This window comes from Eulemur rufifrons, chromosome 7 (genome assembly GCF_041146395.1).
Source record: "Eulemur rufifrons isolate Redbay chromosome 7, OSU_ERuf_1, whole genome shotgun sequence".
NCBI lineage: Eukaryota > Metazoa > Chordata > Mammalia > Primates > Lemuridae > Eulemur > Eulemur rufifrons.
Window position 1 is genome coordinate 46,809,899 of NC_090989.1, and position 24,564 is coordinate 46,834,462.

Below are 24,564 nucleotides of genomic sequence, written 5' to 3' on the forward strand. Positions count from 1 at the left end.
AACCAATTAAAACCCAATTTTGATTGAACTGTTTTATGTGCAATGTTTTAAAAAGATACCACTGACCTTTCCTTGCTTTCCTAGACTTGCCATTATGCATATCTATTAATGTGTACTGGAGTCACAGGGCCTGGAGTGGGGAAGTTGTCCGAGATGGTGCCGCAGTTCTGGCTGGTCCTTGGACCCCACCCTGGCAGTGATTTTCTTTCTCAGTCATTTTCCTGCTGGCTCCTTTTTCTCTGCACCTTGCTAACACTGCTTTTTGCTGCAAAACTCCATTGCTTCTTCCTTCCACAGTTCTTGTCCCTCCCTTGATTTGGCAAGTATTTTTTAAATGTTTGCTAGATACCAGAAATAAGCATATTTCCCTCCTGCCCTATAAGAGATACATTATTTTTTCTTCATTTTGAGATATCCTCTCCTGAAATGGAGGATGGACTATACCTTGAGCAGATGTGTTAAGAGAATCCACTTTTACCATTTTTCTGGGACATTGTGGCCAAGTACGCAGTTGATGGTACTCAGCGGGGAGAGAATGCTAACGTGCTAAGGGCAATGCCCTGGAGTCAAATCTGGCATGTTTTGGTGATGGGGTAGGGAAAGCCTATACTTATTTAGAAATACCAAGCAGCAGCAGCCACACAGAATGAGGGACTTGGGATTTAGCCTGTATGATACTAACTTCTTCCTGAAATTATTTTGAAAATTAGCTTTAAAAAAATTAATGATAATATAAAGAACGTTATTTTTTTGTAGGTTTGTCCACTTGACATTTTTGTGGTGTCAGAACATTCATTGTGGATTTAACTTTATTTCCAGGCCCTGAGATAAAGAGGAGCTATCCGTTTGGGATTGCTCAAAATCACATTTCAGTGACTCAAGAGAACTTGGGCATGTTAGATTCTGGTTTTAATTCATTTTGAGGATGTTCTAATGAAAGTTACAAAACAGTGATTCAATCTAAAAGTGAATTGAACGTCCTACTTTTGAAAGCCTCCAAATTTTTGGTCAGCTGGTGAGGAATCAGACATATATCTTTGACGATATAGTTGGCCTATTTTTCAAGTTTTTGCTTAAAGACAAGTATTGCTAAGAATGGAAGGATGCCTGATACATTTACAGTACACAATTTTAAAGTGTGGGTAGGGAGTATAAAGGTAATTCTCTCTATTCACATCCATTATCTGACAACTGTTACACTTTAAAAATTGGCACCATTTCTCTTTTTGCTGATAATAGATGTGGCCCTCTTAAAATATGGGTGGATCTCTGATGGGGAAAAAAAAAGGACAAAAATCGATGTCATATTTTAGGACAACACTGATTCTAGGGAGATTTGGGTTAAAGAAGTAAATTTGCATTTTAAAATCTGTTAATAAGTGCTATATACTTCAAACATTGATTTTGTTTAGTGAATTAAATACATTTTTCAAAATATAGAAGTAATGCATGAAAATTTTAGCTATCATTCTTGTTTTATTCAATAACAAAATCTAATCATAAACACTAAGTTTTACCTTCACAAAAGGAGCTAATAGATTAATAGTTAATAAAGTCTTAATAGATTAATAGTTAATAGAGTATAATAGATTAAGTTAATAGAGTATTAATAGATTCTCAAAATGGAAAAAACCAGCACAAGTATCATGATAGGCATATTTGTTCCTATATTACATGGATTTCAAGTGATATAATTTATGTTATGCAGAAAGAATCATGGTTTTGTTTATGTACACACCCTTTCTCTGATTTTTCTAGTATAGGCAGGAGTGATATTGAAAGTATTTAATAACTCACAGAACAAAGGCCCTAACCAATCAGAGGAGACCCCTGCCACATGTCCCTGACACAGCTGTACTGGGACTTGCCAGCAGAACACATTCCTGGACACATGAGTTACAATATATAACGCAACCAGAAGGATAAGTTGGGGCCGCATTTGATATTCAAAATTTTAACCTAAATATTATTTACCTTTAAAAAAGGACAGCCTAAAGTTCAAATTGTTTTTCCAGTACATTTTTACCTCTTTTTGGAAGGTGTTAAAGAGTTTTTGCTTACAAGGGTCAGGGTGTAACCATGTCTATGTGAATGAAAGCATTTTTCAATGTGTCTTTTGCTTGAAATCCTAAAAGCAAAACATCTGGAATTAGTTTCATATCTTTTGAAATACTGCCTTCTAAGATCAGTCTCAAAGAAGAGATTGGTGAATATTTGGATATAGACTTTATTTGGACTAACGTATCAATTTTCAGAATCAATTCTGTGCGGTTACACGGACGGTCAAAAGTTATCCCAGCTGGTTTCCTTTCAACTTTCCATGTCCCAGGGCTACCTGAAAGCTCAGAGGTCAGTTCACAAGACTTTGTGGGTTTTGGTTTTTTTTTTTGCTGTCCAGAAGGAAATAATAAAGCTTCACAAAAAAGCCTTAAAATATATTTTCAATGAATTTGGGTTTTCCTTTGGAAATAACCAAGAAGTTTTAAACTACAACTCATCAGAGCTGGCTGGAATTGGGAGTTCTCCGCCTCACAGCTTGAAGTGATAAAATGTCTGGCTCCGTGTCACAGACGCAGGAAGTTGCTTCCTAGCCCCTTCCTATCATGGCTGTTTATGATGAGTAAAAAGAAATTAAATTCCCTAGGAGTAAAGCATCAATCATCTTTCCCAATCTTGCTGAGTAACTCACCCTAAATGAAATATGCTGCCAAAAGAAATACGAATTATTGAGATAGGATAGCTGAAAAGAAGGAATGAAAGAAATGACATCATTGAGTCACATGAAAGATTGTGCATGCCAGCCATGAGGGTAGGATACAAGATACGCCTCCTAGGAAACCATTCACAACAAAGAATAAGGATTGTTCTAGAAGATTGAAAGATCAACTCTATTCCACTGTTCTGCCTGTGAGGTACAGCATGTTTACCTTTCCTACACAATGTTGATGGAATTAAGAGACAAAGGCAAAGGGACCTAAGGGAGTGGCACATTGAATACATGGTACCCAGCCAGTTAGTTAATTATTTGGAAAACATACATAGCCTAATCAATATAGAACCTTACTATAAAACATAGTAAAATAAAATCCACATAGTTTAAAGTTTAATTATTACAAAATCAAACCTTTTATAAAACTAAAAAAAAAAATATTTATCTGCTCTCTGGATAGAGAAGAGCTTCCTAAAATAAAATGCAATTGAAGATACAACAATGGAAAAGTCTGATAATTGATTAACCAAATTTCAAGACTTGACTATTTCAAAAATTTGCAAAAACAAAATTAAGTGATAACAAATGTGAGACAAATGTTCGTAGATGGTATCACCAATGAGTTTCTGTTTCTTTAATCTATAAATTCTTTCAACAAAAATACTATAAACCACCCAATAAAAAAAGAACTGCAACTAAATGTCATTAAATGGAAAATACAAATGGCTAATAAACAAGTGAAGAAAGTACTGTCTTATCAGTAATTAGGGAAATGGAAATTAAAGTAACCATTTTAAACTATTAGCCAAAAACGTAGTGATGGAAATACATAATGTTGACAAGCAGGGTTCTATAGTAAGACAAACTCTGATACATTGCTGGTAAGATTGTAAATCAGTACAAGCTTTTTGGAAAGAAATTTGACCATACATATTAGAAAGCCTTAAAAATGTTAAAAATCTAAACTGTTAATTTCCCTTCTAATTTTAAGGAAACAGTCAGGAATGCAAACAAAGCTTTATAAGTGTTCACTATAACATCATTCACAATTAAAAAACAATTAGAATTAACTTAAATGCCTATGAATTGGAAACTGATCAAGTAAATGATAGTGTATTTAGATGATGTAATAAACAATTAAAACGATGTTTATGAAGAGCATTTAATGATATATGTTTGTGCCATATTTTGACTAAGTGAAAACAGCAAGATACAAAATTTCACATATAGTATGGATTTTATAATGAAAACATGTTTAGAAAACAGAAAAATAAAATGTTCTAAAGCTTTAACAGTAGACTATGAATGGTTTTATATTGCTCTAATAGGTAGCTTTGTTATAGGTAACCTTGTTAATGCTTCTTTTCCCATTTTTAATTTCTAAATTTTTAAGTATTTAGGAAATATTTTAAATATTTAGGAAAACAGAAAAACCTAAAAACAAAAAACTGACCAACCAACCAACCATAAAATAAAATAAAATAAAATAAAACAAATAAAAAGAAAAGAAAAAAATCCAGGCCTGGTTTTACCTGCAATCTCCTCTCTTGTGTTAAGATTTGAAATACATCAAAATACTTACTTGGCAATCATAATAATCTAATAATTATGATTTGATAATAATTTCACAATGAACACACTTTCCTGCCAATTCAAACCACATGAACAACATTTGCCTTATGAGGATTAATTTTCACTCAGTTCCATTTTACCCAAGACTATTTTCTGTCACTGAAAATAATCATCCTTTTTGTGTGTGTGCTTAATTCTAATGAAGTATATACTACTTCCCCATCCCCCCCAGTCTGGGCTACATAATCAATGGGGTATTCTGTGGACTATTTAACATAAAAAGAGACTCATCCACATATATCATGCACACACCAAGGAGAGCAGATTTGCATCCATAAATAGAATCTGCACGTTCACTTGACTCTAGGATAATCCCCTGGCTGGATACTTCCAACACAGAGGGACCAAAGCCAGCACCTAGCTCCCTTCATCTCATCAAAGTGCCTCCCCCCTATCTGTTTGGCAATATAATGTCCTTCATTTTATAATCAGGTATGTGATTTGAAATGCAAACATTTCTGTGATGGCTCCAACAATGACTTACAGTTATACCACGTAGTACGGAACTAACACGATGCTAAGAACAGATTTCAAAAAGTGGAAGGTAAAAGAACACGAGGGACCAAATTGCTGAAGTGAGGGAGAAAAGAGTGTTTAGATTGGTGGGGGCTGGGGGTAGGGGAATGCCTGGCTCATAAAATACACAAACATTAACTGAATAGAGCCTGGGCACATTACCAAATTAAACCAGTGGCTTCATCATCGTGCAAAGGGTTGGCTCTTTTAAATAGGAAGTGATAGAAAACAGAAAGGAAAGATTTGAACTGTAGCAATGTACCAAGAGCATGTACCACTTCACACTTGAAACGTTATATTAAAAAACAACCTATAGGACAGAAGATAATAATAAGCATAACCTGAAAATACCCGGAGTACTGAGATACTAAAATAGTTATATTGAATCTCAGAATTTTAGAGTTTCGAACAGATTAGAGATGATCTCAAATCATGCTTCCACCTCAGTTTTCAGAAAAAGGAACTGATTCCTAAAACATTATGTACTTTACCCAATGCCACTTAGCTAGTCAGTTAATCCAGTTTCAGTATCTCATGAGTATTTCCTTATTTAAATAAAAATACAATGCAGTTACATTTTTTTAAAAAAATTATTGAAAATAAACTGGTGCACTGGTACATACCACTTGGTCGTAGGTACTTTGGATTTTCCCATTTACTTTTTTACCTGATAAAAACAAGGGAAAATGCCATTATTTTCATTCTTCTTGCTCCTAAGTCAATTCTAGCTAATCATTATGAAGGCAGCTACAACCTGTGTTCTAACTTGGGCATATTATTTTAATTACTATAATTTCAAACACTGACCTCAATGAAGTTTTAATGAAAAGATAACCAGAAAAAAGCTCAAGGTTCCTTAAAGTCCTTTTACATCCACTTCTACTGCTCCAGTTTCTATTCGGATCATTTGCATATACTATTGTTTTTTTGGTACAGCTGGTGTTCATAGGTCAGGAATTGATTTCAAAATACTATAATGGCCAATGATTGTCAACAGAGGCATCAAATATTGTTTGATCACTTATATAAAAAAGATTCTGAAATATCACTCAATAAATTCTCTTATTAAATGTCTTCTTTTATATCTTCTTAAATACTAGGGCATAGAAATTAACTTATTTCATATTATACAATGAATAAAATAATGAAAAATTGGAAAATTAGGAAAACTAAGAAAAAATTACAAAAAGTTTACTGAAACAAACAGTTCCAGGTACTTACTTCCAACAATAGTCTTGTGATTGAAAATCTTACTCCAAATTCCACCTTCCACGTTGTCTTTCACTCCAAATTCATAAACAGTGTCGGGCTTTAGATTTTCCACAATTGTTTCAGTGGCTGGACAAAGTTGAAAAATCCATTTCTTTTCCTTATCCTTTTCTCTATAGCGAATTGTATAAAATCTGTTGAACAACCAAAATATAATGCTCTAAAATCCCAGGGAAACTCAGAATGTATGTCAAGTTTCTTAATACATCAAAGACTTCAATCTACTCAGAAGACTATACTTAATGTTAATATTTTTAAAAAATTTGCGAGGAACATGGGGTCTGCAAAGCAGCATACTTATGGTTTGACAGAGTTCCAGAATTCTGTTTCATTATTTGCTATTTTTGAAATGAAAGTTGGAAAATACTAGATAGCCATTCTTTTCCAATTATACATAGAGTATAACATAGGTTTAATTCTGTAAGTACTTAATATTGTAGCTTCATAATTATATAAGTTTAAGCCTTTTCATCCCACGGAAGTACGTTGCAGGCAATATTTATTCAATTTTGTAAAAAAAGAAAAAAAATAACACATACACCACACTCTAAGATGTGTCCAGCACTGCATTTTAAAAATGAAATGTTCTTATTGTTATAAAAAAGAATTAAGACCAATAGCAAAGCTAAGAGTACAATAAGAAAACTTAATACAAATTTAAGATCACTAACTATTACATTATTTGCACTTAGGGCTTCACAATACTTAGATGTATATATGTCAAAGTAAGATAATTCCCACATTATTTTTTGAACCTTTACGACATGCTGGGTTTTATATATCTCATTTAATTATCACAAAAAAAAATCTTAAGTGGTATAAATTATTCATCTCATTTTACAAATGTGAAAACTGAGTTTTAGAACATTCACTTAACTTGCCCAGTATCACCGATCTAATGACTTTTACCAATGGCAGTACCAGATTACAAAGACTCCTCTGGCTCTACTCTAAACAGCCTCAGTAAGTGTGGCAGCAGATCAAGAAGGGAGTTTCATTGCTACTGTATACAGTAACGAGAATGAATGAACTAGAGCTACAGGTATCAATGTAGATTTTACTAACAAAATATTGAATGAAAACAGCAAATTGCAGAACGATGAATATATAGTTTCATATCATTTACATAAATATTAAGACATGCACACAAAACATGTTGTCATAAATTATTCCTGGCATTGTAAAGGGGTAATACTGGAAGGATATACCATTTATACTAGTGCTTTGTCTTCCAGTGAGCAGGTGGGGAGACGAATAGGATTAGAGGTGGGGTCAATAGATTGTTAAACTTTATTGGCTTTTTATTTTTAAATAAGCATTTTAAATAAATAAAATACTAGCTGCCATGTTATGATGGGAACAGGTATTGGGTATACTATTTTAGGTTCCTTCTTATATTTTAAATTTTTTCTCAAAAATTGAGTACCTCTCTCCCCTCCTCGCACCAGCAAAATTAAATGGATTAAGATTCAGGTTAATTGCTTTTATTTAAAGCTTTAAAAAGTCACCCATGTACTGATGCTAAAAACATCTATTGGGTACCCCCTAAGTGTCAGGTCCAAGTTCTCGGTGATATGAAAACAACTACCCAACATCTCTGGAAATGAGGACCCAGGACTGGCTACCTAATTTATGGGGCTCAATGCAAAATGAAAACATGGCTCCTTTTTCAAAAGTTAAGAATTTTAAGACAGCAACAGCAGAGCATTAAACCAAACTTTGGCCCTTCTAAGTGGGGGACCTTGTGCACAGGAAGTGTGCCCATGAAGTCAGCAAGGGGTTTATAGTTTAGTAAGTACAGAGAGGAGGAGATGTATTTGTATATTCAGCCTAATTTCTTACTAGGTACAAACCACTGAAAAGCTTGGACTCATTCATTAGCTTGCGTCTTTCTAGTGAAAGCTGCTTTCAGGGCTCCAATCCCCCATTCCAAAGTAGTAGAAGACAGATGAGTGGAGGCTGTTCCAGCCAAACCGCTAACTGCTACTGGAAACAAATGTTATAGAATTGTAATAAAATGTAATAGAACTCCTTTGTGATCTGTGAGTCAAAATATCAACAGTAATTTATGAAATATATTTCTTGACAAGTGTAGTGCATGGAATTTTTGTTGTTTTTTCCCTGCCACGGTTTTTACAGGACCTTAGAGAAATGCTGAGAAGCTAAAATCAGACCAGATGGGCTTCCACAATTATGTATCCCTAGTGCAGATACATTTCTGAGGACTTAATTGCTTACATGATCCAGACCCCCCCATTGCTAACAGAACTACCAAAGGCCAGATTCAAGGCTTTCCAATCAACTTGATCTCATATCATCTCCCCATGAGTAAAATGGAACAGAAATGTTCTGTCCTTTTGTAAAAACCTAAATTTAACCATGTGTTTTTAAAAAAAATCCTGCCCATATATATATATATTTTAATTTTGATCACAAAGCATTTGAAATACCCTCTCTTGTACTAAGTTTGTCAGGGAAAATAAATGTTTAGGCAGCTATCTCTTCTCCTCATAGTTTTTTTTGTCCTTGTCAACCTTGTCTCAGTTGATACAATGTAGGCAAGTTCTCAACTTTATTTATTTCATAGCACTATATTTTTTTCAAGGAGAGAACAAATGACACCACTACACTGAATGTAGTAAATTCTCCTTGATTTTTAAACAAAATCTAGGCCTTATGATAATAAACACTGCTTTATAATCTAGCACACGATAGGTGCTCCACAAATATTTATGGAATGAATATGTAGGTGCTTGCAGGGTCATTTAAAAATTAGAATATAATTGCTCTAAATGACCAATAGTTCAATCACTAAAACATACTGATTTAAGCCATTAGGTCTTCACTTGTATTTTGCAACCTATCATTGTATAAGGCTTCACTTACCAAATGCAGCATTCCTGTAGAACCAATGCAAACCAAAGCAAAATACAATAAATGTCTACATTGTACATTTCCGGAAGGCTTAAGATTATTTACTTCAGGTTTATCCATACAATAAACTCTGAGCAGAGCAAGAATTATCATAGAAGAAAAAGAGGCCACGAATTACCTGAGTTCTGACAATCAGTGACAGAGCCAGGCAAACGCTGCTGACTCATAATCTAATACCTTTCGCACTGCATTGGACTCTCTTTCTACTCTAGGGCTTGGCAAAAAGAAATGGAAAGAGACAGATAAAATGACCCAGAATGGAAGTAAAAGGAATCAGCATTTGGCATTATTTAAGGCTTTTTTGGTTTTATTGTGTATTTACTGTAACAGATAGAGGCTTCTCATCATTGTCTGAGGACATCCAGGATCACATGTTGGTTACACCTTTTTCTGTGAATGATTAAAGCTGGGCACTAGTGTACAGAGAGGCAACGAGTCTGTTAAAAATACAGGCAACAGCCTGTGAATGGCCATCAGACCAGACCTCTGGAAAGCCTGCCTCCAGAAATTTGGATTTTAAGAACAGGAGCATCTCATATTCTACTTGAGGGGTACAAAACTGTTGAAGGTAGTATTTGGTTCCACTGGCATTATTCTGTGCTTGGAACTCCTCAGTAGTCTCAATGCTGACAATAATTGTTATTAGAGCTTTAGAAAATCCATAGCTCCTCAAGACGTAGTGGGAAGGCAGATAGTGGCTTGGCTTGGATACTAGTCAGCTGAAAACTAGTAGCATGGCCATGGGGGGAGTCTCTACACCCACTCATGCATCAATTTCTCAGAAGGGGGATTAGACTGGACATTTGAGATCTTTTTTCTAGAAATTCATTCTAGCAGTATTTCAAACATTCTATTCTAATAAAGTACCTGCGACAGAGGTAGCAACTCCATGAACTGAATTTATGATGTAACCGGTAGTGAATTACACCAAGTGGAGAGACTGAACAGCAGAATAAATTTAGTCCTCCTTCTACGAACTATCCCAGCATAATGTACATGGTTGACTATCTTTTGGGCTTTTTATACTTTTTTTTTCCAGCAGTGATTTTGATGTGGTTAACTACTATTACATTTCCTAAAACATCTATTTCACACATTTTTTTATTCTCTTCATGTCAAAAACACTTCCTGACACCCCCTTCAGCATTGTTGCTTCATGCTTTACTGAGACTGTAACCACTGATAAATTCTGCCCTCATCCCCTTTCTCTCAAAGTCTCTCTTCTCCTTTCACTCTCTGATTTCAGGGGATGTACTATATATCTCTTCTCAAAAATAAGCATCCTAGTAGTTTTATTCTACTTCCTTATTCCATCAGCTCTCCAACCTTTCTCTTGATACTTCAAGGGCCTTCCCTTCAGTCTAAAAGTTGTTTAAATACTTTTCATTCTACCAAAGCAAAAATGAAACTAATATTCTTCTCTTAACCCTACCACTATTTTTAGTTTTCATTTTTTAACACAATTTCTTCAGAATAATCTTCTTTCTCACACTTTATTACCATCCAAAATGTCTAAATCTCTTTGCAATCTGGTGTCTGACTTCTTTAGTACAGTAAAATCTTTTTCTGATCAAATGACTTAATCCTCCCTGAATTTCATAACTACCTTAAAAATCTACTCTTCATCTTCCTTCTCAAATCCATTTTCTTGTGATCCCCATTTCTGTTGGCTTCAGAGTCCCTTCTTCCCCATGGCCAAGCAAGTGTCAAGTCTCGGTACATTTTCCTACATGATTTCCCTTGCATTTGTCCCTTCTCTATTCCTAAGTAGCACTTAAGGGGAAATTTAGGTCCTTATCTTTGGACTCCTGTGATAATTTTCAAACTGGTCAACTATTTCCAAGATAGCCTTTCTTCATTTAATATCATCCATTGCTGGCTGGTTTAAATTCAGTGAAAGAAAGAAGTTTCTAGTAATTTTAGTGCCATCTGAAATGCAATGGCTTGCCTGAGATGGCAATTATAAAATAATATAAATAATATAAAAAGCAACAAGCAGACTAGCAACAAGCACAAACAAACACTCATTTATCGAGTGCTTACTACATGCCAGACACTGTATTGACTGCTACACATGTGTCATCTCATTCTGATAACCCTATTGCTATCATTACCCCCATTTTACAGATAAGAAAACCAAGGCTAAACGCATTTAAGTAACCCATTCAAGGCCACTGAGATAGTAATAGAGCAGAGTTTTGAGCTTAGGTTGGTGTGACCAGAATTTGTATCTTCAACATTCATGCTATATTGCCATCATTGGAGATGCTCACTGTGGAACTCTGGATGGGAGATGTCACACAGGAGATTCAAGGGCTGAATGGCCTGGCTTAGTGATTTTTAAGGCCTCTTCTTGACATTCCACATGCTTAGTCACTTATATATTTATTGAGACCTACTACTGTAAAACATAATGCTAGGTCTGTGAGGTAGAAGATGAGTGAGTGGGACACTGCAGAACTTCAAAAACGAGCTCATACAGAGAGGGAGGCAGACACGCACTGCGTGTGACTAAAGAAGACAGACAGAGAGCAGAGTGCGGAGGGTGGGCTGGGTGAGGCATTCTCCAACCTGAACTTGACAAACTAACAGGTTACGTTTTATTAAAAATCCCATCCCAGCAGTGTGATTTAAATCAGAACATCCTACCCAGGCCCAGGGAAAGCAGAGTAAGCCAGATTTATACCTCACTTCAGGAGCATGACTCAGATACCCTGTGAGATCTATGCTTTGAGAGATTGTATGACTCGTTTTACCAGGCAGTGGGGAGCTGGTGGTGATGCCTCATCAGGTGAGTTGGGCGGTGATGCGGGAAGCCAGATTTATCAGCTCTGGAAAAATTAGTCACATTAGAGAAACTGGAGGGAAGGCCTCTCAACAAGGTGTAGCCCAGGTATGAGATAACAAGGAAAGGACTCACAGAAGGAACGGAACAAAGAAAAAGATAGGAACAGATAAAAGTTTTATTTCTAGGAAAGAATTTATGAGATCAGACCCCTTATGGAATATGTCTGCCAAAGACTGTGAAAATAAAAATCAAGACTAAGTTTTTAAATGTAAGAATAGGGCAATTAAAATGAATGAAAAAGAATTTTCTCAATAGTGTAGAGAATATGGATTTAGTTAGAGTGTGAGGTGATCACTATTACCTGGTCACTCTAATGAAAATATTCCATGGACAACTGAAACACAGTCTTGGAACTTTGGAAATGGGTCCAGGTCAAAGTTTCAGCCTTGAAAGTTATTTACGTACCAGCCACCTCTCCTGTTCTCTGTAGAACAGCAACAAAAGCAATTTCTCGGAGCTTTTTTTTAAAAAAAAATTCAGACTCTCAGGCTCTCCCCCAGGTCTACTGAATCAGAATCTACATTTTAACAAGGTCCACTGCATGAGTTTGAGAAGCCCTGTCTGCATAAACATTGAGAAACACTGTTCTACATAGAGGTGATATTAGAGACAAGGCACAGATGAGATGAGGAGGGGACCACAGATGAGAGATCCACTGTGCCACATTGAGGAGGTGGGATAAGTAGCAAGCAAAGAAGAGAAGGAATGGTTAGAGGGACAAGAGGAAAACCTACAGACAAATGTCAAGGAAAGAAAGAGTTCAAGAATAAGGGGACGGCCAACAATTCCACAGATAGGTTAAGAAGAAAAAGAACTGAGGAAACCTACTGGCTTTGGAATTAACTGATCGCTGGTGACCACCAAGAGATGTTTCAGTGGAATAGTAGGAAGGGGATGGAAGCCAGTGTGAAGGAGCACGACTGTGTGGGTGGTGTAGAAATCAAAAGCACAGGAGCAGAAAACTCCAAGAAGATTGGGAATTAAGAGAAGAGATTGAAAAGTAGTTTACAAGATCATAACAGGATTGACAGGAGGTTTTGTTTGGGGGTCAGAGAATCTTGAGCAGGTCGGACACCAATGGCAGTGAAGGGGCAATGTCAGAGAGAGGAGATCACTGGGGAAGGATGGGGTCACCAGCACTGTCTGAAATCAGAAATGTGTTCCTGGAAAGAAGAGGAGAGAGGGAGAGAGAAAGATAAATTAGGGATGAAGAAAGAGTAAGATGATGGTGGAAAGTCTAGAGTTCCTCAGTACTGTGGACGTCAGAAAGGACTGGAGTAAAGGAAAGAGCCAAAGAATGTAGCCAAGATGCTGTTGCCAGGATCCATGGCAAGAAGAGAAGTATGTGAATTGGAATCAACATGGAAATGGAGACATAGAAGATGCAGATACACGTACTTTTCAAAAGCAAATCAATATAACTTGGGGCCTTCACAAGCTATAGGAGATAAAAAATAAAAGTGAATAAAGTTTCAAATTAGGGAGAATGGCACAATGATGGTACTTTAGAAAGTAATAAAGATACAAATGAGGTGCTATTTCAAGAGAAAAAGTATGAATTCAATTTTGTCATGTTGAGTTTGAGGTAATGGTGACACAGTGACAATGTTAACAATTTCTCTATGTATTCATTCAGCACACATTCACTTGGGGCCACTATGTGCCAGATGCTGGCCTAGGGGCTGGGCAATAATGGTGGGCAAGATGCACATGGCCCCGGCCCTCACCGAGCTTAAAACTTACATCGCAAGACCAATGGGTAACAAGGTAGTGGGCTCAACCCAGTGAAAATTCACAGACACTGAAAATACCCACTAACCACTTCCTAAAAACTTGTGGGGAAAAAATAAAAGGCAAGAGCCTGCTCCGGACTAGCCAAAAAGGAGAGCCCTCATTCTACATTAAGAGCAAATAAACACAATATGAGTGGTAGAAAATGTGAAAATGATTTCTAAACGAATCAAAGCTTTCATAAGTTGGCAAAGGAGTAAGAACTAAAGCAATCTTGAAAGCTTTAACAAGTTGGAAACTTGGGAAGGAAAAACTTTGCTATTAATTGTGAAATAAATTTTGGTTTAAAACATGTTTTACCCTTCATCAGGGCCAATTTGAAAACTTTCTTTCAAATTGAGGCTATATTGAGGACAAATGTATGTACACTCTTCCATTCAAAGCCCATTAAAAATAAAAACTGCAAATGAAGGACATCTGCTTTCCAATATGAACTTAGAAAAGGATTTAAAAACACGGGAGGCCCATGCAGACCATATACAAATATGTATAGAAACATGCCACAAAGAATAAAGTGACATTTCACTAATACTTCCAAGCTTAAAGCAAAACAAATGACAAGATTTTTCTCCCTGGAAACTTATTACCCAAGAGCTTTGATAGAGAAAGTCCAAAGTCAAGGTGTAAAGAAAAAACTTCGATACATTATTTGCATAGCATATGAGACTGTACAAATGTAAAATGATTTTTAAACATCAGAGACTGTATAGAGGGTGCCAAGTATCAATGGATTAAAATCACACCAGTTGGTGTTCCTGTAGCAAGCCAAGAGCATTCAGATCCCAATGGTTTTGCAAGAAGATATTCCTGAGGGAATACTTCAGCTGTATTAATCTTTCAATGTTTAAGTAGTAATCATCCCCTGTAGCTATTATTGCCGATTCTATCCTACTGGATTAGTCTAAACTCTCTAAAAAATCTGCATGAACCTATGAAGGTAGATTTCTCCAAGTCTGCTTTTAATTACATACATTTGCAGTTTTGGTAGATTTATTCGGGTGCTCATAATGTGTGCAGTATTTCCAAAGCTTTTAAATAAAAAGACTATTGTTTTTTCCTCGAACACCACAAAGACTTTACACATCAGCTCTTTATTAGCTGTGCTAACTAGAAAGAAAGGAGGCATGGGTAAATGAAATGTACAAGTACTCCAAATGCTACTTTTTAGTCATTACTGCTTAATTCTTCCCTTTAAGTCATGTCCTAACAGTTCCCTATTTCAGTCAAAAATACCTTGATTTGCCTACTCAACTCAGGTTTGAAAGTATGCAAGCATCTTGCACTGATCTGCGGTTATTCTATCTTTCAAAAAACTTTGTTCAAAATGGAATTATTGATTTTGAATATTGAGATTTGGCACGCATGATGCCATCTATTTGATGAGAACAGAGCCTGGATGTGTGTGCAAGGGGGCGAGGGTGAGATGTGGTGTGATCTGAATAGCTTGGGCCTCAGAGTTGATTGCCTGGGTTAAAATCCTAGCTCCGTTAGGTCATCTGTCCTTCCTTTCTCTGTATTCATTATCCTCTGTGTTACTAAACCATGGCAACACCTATCAATGAATCAATCAGATAAATTCTTTCACGGAAGGGTCAGTAGAACTAAGTGAAACTAAAGGAAAGGCTTGAGGGCAGGGGAGGACATTATATCCCAAAACCAAGCAGACTCAAAGACTTACCAAACAAGTTGAATAACTCCAAAAATCAGGTTGCATTTTCCTGTAAGAATACCAGATTGATTTCCTTTCTTCTCCCTCCCTTACTCTCTCCCCTCCCTCTTTTTCTTCTTTTTTATAAGAGAATTTTCTTAAAATGAAAAGAAAAAAAGCAATCCATAAATGTTTATTTTCTTAGCATTGGCACCTTGGACTAATCCACTAGAAACTGGAATTATCGTAATAAAGCATGTTCTTTCAAGAGTCCATTTTCCAAACAAAATAAATCATGGGATCGGTGGTGGGTGAAATAAGGAATATTTCAGATTCTTTGAAACATTTAAAATTATTTTTCCAAAAATTGGGTTTTGGAAATATCTTCTACATGCCCTTTTCAAAGTATTTATCCCTTCAGAAACATGGACATAGGAAGAAAAAATCGATTTTTTTAAGTCTAGATTTCCTAATCAAAGTCATATGAAAGGTACTTTTGAGAACATATAAACACTTTTAAAGGTCTTTCTTTTTAGTTCAATTTAGACAAAAATAAATAAAACACTACAAAAAATATACACATAGCCAACAAATACATGAAAAAGTGCTCAATATCCTTAGTACAAGGGAAATATGTATTAAAACTAATGAGATACTATTATATTAGAATAGCTAAAATGAGAAATGCTGGTGACACAAAATGCTGGTTAGGATGAAGAACAACCAGAACTCTCATCTATTTCTTGTGAGAATGGAGATAGAAAAGTTAGGCAAAACATATTAACAGTTAAATATACATCTTTCTGTAACCCAGCAATTCCACTTCTAGGTATTTATCTAAGAGAAATTAAAGTGTATGTCCACAAAATCTTATACAGAGATGTTTATAAAGTTTGTATTCATAAAAATCAAAATTCAACACAATTCGAGTGTCCATCAGCAGGAGAATGAATAAACAAACTTTAGAATATTTCAAATAATAGAATATTACTCAGGAATAAAAGAGGAATGAACTATTGAAATGTCATGAATGAATCTCAAAAACATGATGAATGAAAGAAGATACATACAAAAAAAGCCTATACTATACGATTCCATGTATATGGAATTCTAGACTAGGCAAAATTAATCTATGGTAATGGAAATCAAAACAGTGGTTGTTTCTGGAGGAAGGCAATTTTCAGGATGATAAAAATGTTCTATTTCTTGATAGGTATAGGATACATGGTTATATGCATTGTCCTGACTCAAACTGTACACTAAAATCTGTGTAGTATACTATGTTTAAATCAAACCTCAATAAAATTTTATTAAAAAAACTTATAAAATTTAAAAATCACTTTGAATATATTTAAAACATATATCACTTTGAATATATTTAAACTTTAAAAATGTCTTGATTGAAGCTTGAAAATTTTGAATGGTTGTCCAGATGAAAATTTCTGAATTTTGAATAGTAAATATTTTGATAAATAAATACCATTTTATAACCAATTTAGAATCATGGTTCAGCATTTAGCATAGTGCCAAGAACATAGTGCCAAATGCGTGCATTGAATGGATGGATCGATGGCAGTAATTTTAAAAAATTACTTAGATTTTTCTCATTTGTTCTGCCACAGACAATGATAGCTTCATTTTCAACTCTGTGCATTTTCTCTGCCTATGTCTTTCCCTGTGAGTCTCTCCAGTTTTTGAAGCCAGTGATTCTCAAATGTCAGCGGTAGCAGAATCACCTGGAAGTCTTTTTAAAACACAACCGGCCGGCCCTACCCTAGAGTTCCTGCTTCAGTAAGTCGGGAGGGGGCCAGAGAATTTGCCCTGCTGGACATAGTGGCTCAAGCCTGTAGCCCCGCTACTTGGGAAGCTGAGGTGGGAGAGATGACTTGAGCCCAGCAGTTTGAGGCTGAAGTGAGCTATGATCACTCCACTATATTTCCAGCCTGGGTGACAGAGTGAGACCCTGGTCTTTAAAAAAAAAAAAAAAAAAAAAAAAAAATTTTCATTTTTGACTTTTTGAATTTTTGACATTTTGAATTTTCATTGCCAAGTGATAATGATGCTGCTTGGTTTGAGGACCACACTTTGAGAACTGCTTTAAGCAGTTCTTCAATCATCATATTGAAGATTCATTCTTTTCCAATCACGTTTCCACATTTTAACAGTCTTTTCTGACTGCCTTCAGCCCCCTTCTCTGAGCTTTTATTACGCTCATTATTGATACTGCCAACTTGCTATTTGACTCCTTCACTCTTGCGGTTTATTATTTTGGGAAAAAATACTTGTATTTTCTCTTCAGGTGGATGATAACTTTCTCCCGGATAGGGCCCCTGACTTGTGTACCTTTGTTCACCTCACACCTAGAATGGGCTGCACAGCGACTGGATGGTAAGGAAATGGTAACAGTCCTGATATTTATACATTCTTCTAAAGCATGTACAGATACTATCAAAAACAATTGCTAATTTTCAGATGAAAACCAAAATTTTCCATTATGGCGAATTACCTGTCATTGGGACAGTGACTTGGCAAAGTCCAATCATGGTGTGGATTGATGAGGAAACCCCAGGACAGGAAGACAGAGCTTGGTGTCAGAGTGCCAACCACCAGCTGGAGAGGTTTGCGAGAACGAGATTTACCTATGGAGGCAGCATACAGGTTAATTCTGGAAGTATTTGGTATTTTGTCATAATTTGAGCAAAATGCATAAAGATGACTCGGTAAGATGATGAAACATGTGAAAACATCAAGTTCCTTTTCATTTCATTTTGAGGATTTTATGACACTGGCCTTAGAAATTATTTTTCAGTGTGTTATGACCAGCTCAGGAAATTGTTTCATCTTGCTCAGGATATAATACCCCACCTTTCCTTTCAGGCAACAGATATAATTTTTGTTTTTGAAATCTGTATCTGGGAATAATATAATGACTAATGGATTATTTATAGCTTCCATTTTATACTTGTATCTGCCACATAAATTTTAATTATTTAATCATTTTGAAGATTCAAACTTAGTAAAATAATTATTTGGTCATACAAGCCTTAGGTTCCCTAGGAAAAGAAAAGTATGTATTTCATTTCCAAATGGTGTTATCTTCATACATTGTGAGCTAAGCCAGTAATGTAGTAAAAATAACACTAGCTTATGATTGAGGAGGCCTGGATTTGAGTTGTGACTTTGCTCTTAGTGTGACTTTGGACACCCTTGAAACTTCTCAGGGCCTTATTTTTCATCTGTAAAATGAAGGAGATCACTGCATTACATTAGTGAAAATTAACTCAGGGCTTAAAAAAATATCAGAATCACCTCGGGGCTTGTTCAAACTATCTGTGCCCCCTAGCTTCCCTCCAGGTGCTAATTTGCCCTCCTTGGAGGCCAAACATAGACCATTCGAGTCACCATCATATGAGGCACTACTACAGGTGGATCTGGAATAATTCACAGAGAAGGTTAAACATATGTTCGCAACCAAGTGAACAATAATTATTCTTGAAAATTATTTTAAACATCTTTAAAAAGTCATCTGTCCTACAATGAGATAATTTGCCACCACTAGATTATGTGTATTCTGGGTTCTGAAGGTTTCTTACTGGAATAACAACTTACAGAATTTATATCTGATAGAAGCAACACGCTGGGCACAATTTTCAAGAGCATTTGAAATGAAATCATAAAGTGCTACTAAGATGTGATCATGCTCTTGACTTTTCTTATATATTTTTATATATTTATGTTATAATCATACTTGCTTCCAGAAACAGTTCAATTGCTATTCATATGAAACAGAACCCATGGAACCATATTTATGCTTGATTTTATTATTCAATATTTTGGAATACAGTCTTAAAATATTGAGAGAATATTTATTTTAAAGTGTGTGGAAAACTGCCTGGACAACTCTCACTAACAAGTCATAAGGAGTGATTGAAATTTCCCTTTTGCTTTGGGATAAGAGGCCAGGAAAAAGAAATGTGTATTTTTCTAAATGCTTAACCACTCAATGGTGCTTTTAAAAGAAGTGGAAATCAACAGGAGGAGAGGGGACTGTGGAACTGATTGCTGGCAACCAGGTTTGGGCTGGATACATCTGGGAGCCCAAGTACACAGCTACAAAGGGCCCCTTTGTTCAGTATAATTGAATAGCTGAATGCTCTCCCTCCCATTTTATCCCTATAGAAAAATATAGCAAACAAAAAAAATCCTTTTTTGTGTGTGATATCCAGTATACCATAAAAGAGAAACATGATTAGAAGATAATTATTTGTAAATCAGTTAAGACTAGAAAAAGAAAAGCAAAACGTGATCAACTCTTATCTACAGAGTTAGGAAGATGCAATATCAGATGGAAAAGCATATTCACAGCTTCTATTGATTCTTCCTTATAGCAATGGTCAGCTTATTTGATCTGAGAAGATTTAGTAGTAAAATCAGATGTAGGATTTTAATCTTCCTTTAGTCATGTAGAAAGTTTCTACTTATTTATTCACATGTTATCTACTTTCCTATTTCAAGTCTTCCTAGGCCTGGGAAGACGGATGTTGCTGTTGTTATTGTTATTTTATGAAAGGAGTCCTTCCCTCTATGTTTGAGTGGTATGTAGAAGAGGTTTAGAAGGGAGAAATAAGGAGTAAATAATCCCTAAGTTCCAATCCATTTAACACACTAAAATGAGTTATCCTTTTGAGATGTAAACAGTCTCCTTAAGCAAGTTTAGACATAAAACTCTGCCCTTAACGTCTGAAAGGCACAATCTGGGCACGAGTCCACACTGCAGAATAGAATAGGCTAACAGGAGCTGACCCCAAATGAGCACCCACAGTGGGCCAGGCACTGTCATCGACTCATTTAATCCTCACAACAACCGGATTACACAGAAGCACCCAAGAGGAGAGAGGTCCAATAACTTGCATCAATCCCTCCAGTTTGCAGGTGGTGGTGCCAGGAGAAGACCCCAAACAGTCTCTACTCCCAGGCGGTGCAACTTCCCCAGCAGGGTAAACTGTTGACCAAGAGCCTAAATCTCCCACTCTGCATTCCTAAGGCATCCTAAGGCATCTGGTCTCCATGGATAGAAAAAAAAATGAAAAGTCATGGTTTAAAGTCAATAAAAGGAAAAAAAAATAAATAAAAAGGTCAATGAAAAATGACTGTACCTGAGCATGACTTCTTTTGACTTGGAGGGGGAGCGGGTCGCACAACTATCAGATATTTCGGCTCTGCATCTGGAAATAATAATGGTATTTATCAGAAAAATCCTTTGAGAACCAGCATTGGAGGCAGCACACCCATGCCCTGACTCAGCATTTCCTGGAGTTAGTCACGCTCTGTAACCATAGTGCCTGTGAGAGGACCCAGGAATCCCAAAAGTTAATGCTTCCTGAGAAGCCCATTGAGGCTATTAAGTTTTTTAAATGAAAATTAAGACCAGATTTTCAAAACCAATTGGGCAAGGGTGAGGGAAAAGTCTTAAAAGAATCCTGCTAGACACAGATGTTATGCCACATTTCATCAATGCTTTTCTCTGCAAAGAGATTTTTTAAAAATAAGATTATGTCCATTCTGTTAGCCTGCTCCTCAGAGGGTCAAGCCTGATGCTCCAAAATGAAAGGAGAAAAATCATACACAAGACACGTAAGTCTTACCTATTGCATGATGTGATGTGGCTCACTTTCCTGGGAACATGAATATTTACAATGCCCTACCTAGATTTCATCCTGTTTGTGTAATCTCTCTGCCTGTCTTCATATCTAGTATATTTTAATGAACAATTTATAGGTTAATATTGTTTTCACTTAAACACATCAGTGAAATATATCAAAATTCTTAAAAATATTTAGGTTTTAAATAACATTATGTTAATGCAACCAATGTGTACTAACTCAATAAGGGGCTATAACTTACCAAATTTTTTTAAAAATTGTTATTACCAAGATGAATGGTTGGTTAAACATTGTAAGTAAACCAAATGTATCTTAGGCATACAAAATAGCCTTTTTATAAGCAGCTTTACTGGATTAACCAGTTGAGGAGTATTATTTACAATATTTCTTGAAGAACTTTGGACCCTGAAACTCATGTTATACCAGATTTCATTTGGATGCTGTAGTCAACCGGAGCTCACCTCTACTCACTCAGGCAGACATCCTATCTTTGTTTTGTTTTCATTCTGGGTTCAAATATCTCCCCTGCGTGAATTTGGAACAGAGGTTTTTCTCTCCTGAGGCTTTGCAGAGCTGACTGCATTTTCAGAGGGAGACAACCTGGCAACTCAACTGCTTGTAATGACTTGTGCCTTTGTTTTCTTCTGGACACTCCACACAGCGCTATTTGCTATGAACTGCCTCAGTGATCACCACTGAATAAAGATGCCCAGGCAGCCTCTTGAACTCACCTCAGAGCCTTGCTGATGACGGTACAGTTGCCTCACGGCCACCACACAGAACAAGGAACGCTCATTCCATTCCAGAGTATGTGTGTTCGAAAGCCCATATTGCTGAGTGGGGCTCATATAGGGAATGCCTGACCCAAATCAAATAAACAAATTCCCCAGTAGGAATTCAGTAACCATTTCCTGATCTTTTGGGGAATACAGAGCAACAAACTGCCACGTACTGAGCGTTGCTTTCTATGTGCAGGCTACTGTGGTAAGAACTTTACATTCATAACTTAATTACTCCTCATGGCAATCCTACCTGGAGCCTGCTATTATCACCCCATTTTGTAGATGGGATCACTGGGGCAGCATCATCTTCACAGGCACACGACATATACATTCGCACAGGGCCCCATGCTCAGAAGGGTCCCATGTTTGGATTGATGCCCTGCTGTCACCATCTTGAGATTCTTACTACTTTTATCTTTGAACTCATGTTTGGAAAGGGAAGTCTGAGGGGACAATGGAGCACGCACGTGAGCAGAGGAGACAGGAACAACAGGCACGTCTGCAGTTCTTGCCTCCCCGTTCACACAGGGCATTTGAAGTGCTCCATTAGCATCATATTCCAAAGGAACCCATATGGGTGGGAGCTCAGCAAGACTCAAAGGCAGAACAAGGTAGGCACGTCACATCTACAGCTGAGTAAGGGGGCAGGGAGGAGGGACTAAGAGCTCTGAGAGGCCACTTTCCATTCCAACCAGAACTTGCTTCAAATTCAGAAAGAAGGCAATGAATGGCCTTTTAAGGAATATGAATAACCAAGGAACCCTAGCATATCTTTTTTTTCCATGCACTACTTTACATTAGCCAACCACTTACACTGATACCACCCGGCATTAGCTAACCACTTATGCTGAAAGGATGGCATGGAAGGAAAGGGAAAGATAGGGCATCCCATAATATCTTTCCTTTTTAGTTCTCCTCATTTATAAGTCAAAAAAAGAGTGTTGGTTAAAATATGCACATATCAAGAAGTGAAATAAAAAGTGGAGTTTTGTGCAGCATTTCCACTGTTCTGGTAAGAACAAAATACATATGTATGGATGAACTACAAAGTACAAATTGTACAATTTCAGCAATTCCACTTAGGAGTTAAAGGCTTTCACATTTGTGTTTAAAACAGGCATTGTGTAACATGAAAGGTAAACTTCATGCTGATAATTTTAAATTTTAATTTTTCTTTACTTAGAATGACATTAAAAAGCAAATAAAATAACATCATGACAAGTTAAGAGGAGAGACCATGGGAGAAAGGAAAAAGCTTTATACTAAAAAGTATCTTTAATGACAATTGTTTCCTTGTTTTTCAAACCAGGGGCCCTGCATTTTTTACTTGGCCCTGCAAATTATGTAACTGTCTTAATCAAGTTCACAAAATGCCCTTGTAATAAATCTCAGGAATTCACTTCTAGAAAACAAAAGGTAAAACCTTAGTTTTCCTAAATTGTTCTCATTTAGTTCCTTTCTTGATACTAATTAATTCAATTATGCCCAGTGGTTTTTTTTTTAAAAAAAAGACCTCGGAAAATAACATATACAGAAGTCAAAGATAGTGCCATGATTCAAGGCATACGGTTGTACGAGCAATTTAAAAATACTTTTTTTTATGATCACAGCATAAAGTATAGGCTGTGACAGCCAATTACAAATTGGAACAGATGTTAGGACCTGGGTGCATGTGTTGGCTCTGACTGCTCATTAAATACTTCCAATATACACGTATTTCCACAGCCTTTGTGCTCACTGGAATCACAGGCACGGAACATAATACTAGGTTTTTATTTCTGTTCTGTACAATGAAATTCTGTGTGGATTGGTAGCATCCTGGAAATACATACATTGCAGCCTGATCAAAAATTCTGCCAAAATATATTACTTCTTCATTTAGAGAAGATACATAATTAAAATTCAATTTAAGAATATTTTTATAGAATGCAGTTACCTTAACAGACTTTCCGTTCCTAATAGTTAAGCCTATGCAATGTTGCAGACTCATTCAATCTAATTTGCTTAATATTTTAAATCTTCTGTGGCGGATGATGGGGACAGGTTACTGTTTAAGGAAATCTATTGACTTATTTTGTAAAAAAAAAAAAAAACCTGGATTTTTTTTTTTTTTTTGGTAGTGCAAATAATCCTCCCATGATTGTGGTTTGATAAATCCCAATTCTCACATTCTGGGGCTGCTCCCCTTAGCGGACACCTGCATTGCAAGCCTCCCGCTTCAGAACGCTGTCACGGTGAAGCTTATTTCTGCCATGACAGTGTCCATAAAAGAAACTTAAAATAAGTCAGGATGACCCTAAAAGAAACCAGATAATGGGGCCTGAAAAAACACAAAATACTTATTTACCTTTGCCATCATTTTAACAATTTGGTTTCATGTCAAGCTAAATTTCTGGTTATAACAGCCAAGGCTCTGGAGCCTGGTATTAAATCCCACTCAGCTACTTACCAGCACAAGGTAAAACACTTACTTTGTGCATCTCAGTTTCCTTACTGGCAAAATGAGGAAAAAATATAGTACCTAGTCATATAGTGTCCTTAACAATGATTAAAGGTATAGGTGTGCCTAATACAGAAAGTGCTGATTAAATGCTAGCTATCATAAGGATGACGATGTTGATGATTTCTAGAAAGCATAAGTTTGTACCCTGAGAGGTCTAAGGACGTGTTACAATAGAGGAAATTGTTCAAAAAAATTTTTAAGCAAGCATCACAGGCTCCAAAGTGTGGAAATTTCAAAAAGAAGAAAATTACAGACCAAACTCATTCAT

General features: G+C 36.2%; 1 protein-coding gene across 1 annotated transcript in view; it reads right to left on the reverse strand.

The window, feature by feature from the left end:
* The window catches only part of ABI3BP (ABI family member 3 binding protein), a 219,026-nt gene that overhangs the window by 124,330 nt on the left and 70,132 nt on the right, over window positions 1-24,564 (reverse strand). The window contains exons 3-6 of the mRNA XM_069472549.1: window positions 20,505-20,573; window positions 17,855-17,987; window positions 6,080-6,261; window positions 5,482-5,525 (exon numbers count right to left, since the gene is read on the reverse strand). Of these exons, the coding sequence (XP_069328650.1) occupies window positions 5,482-5,525; window positions 6,080-6,261; window positions 17,855-17,987; window positions 20,505-20,573 (428 nt within the window). The remainder of the gene's footprint in view (window positions 1-5,481; window positions 5,526-6,079; window positions 6,262-17,854; window positions 17,988-20,504; window positions 20,574-24,564) is intronic.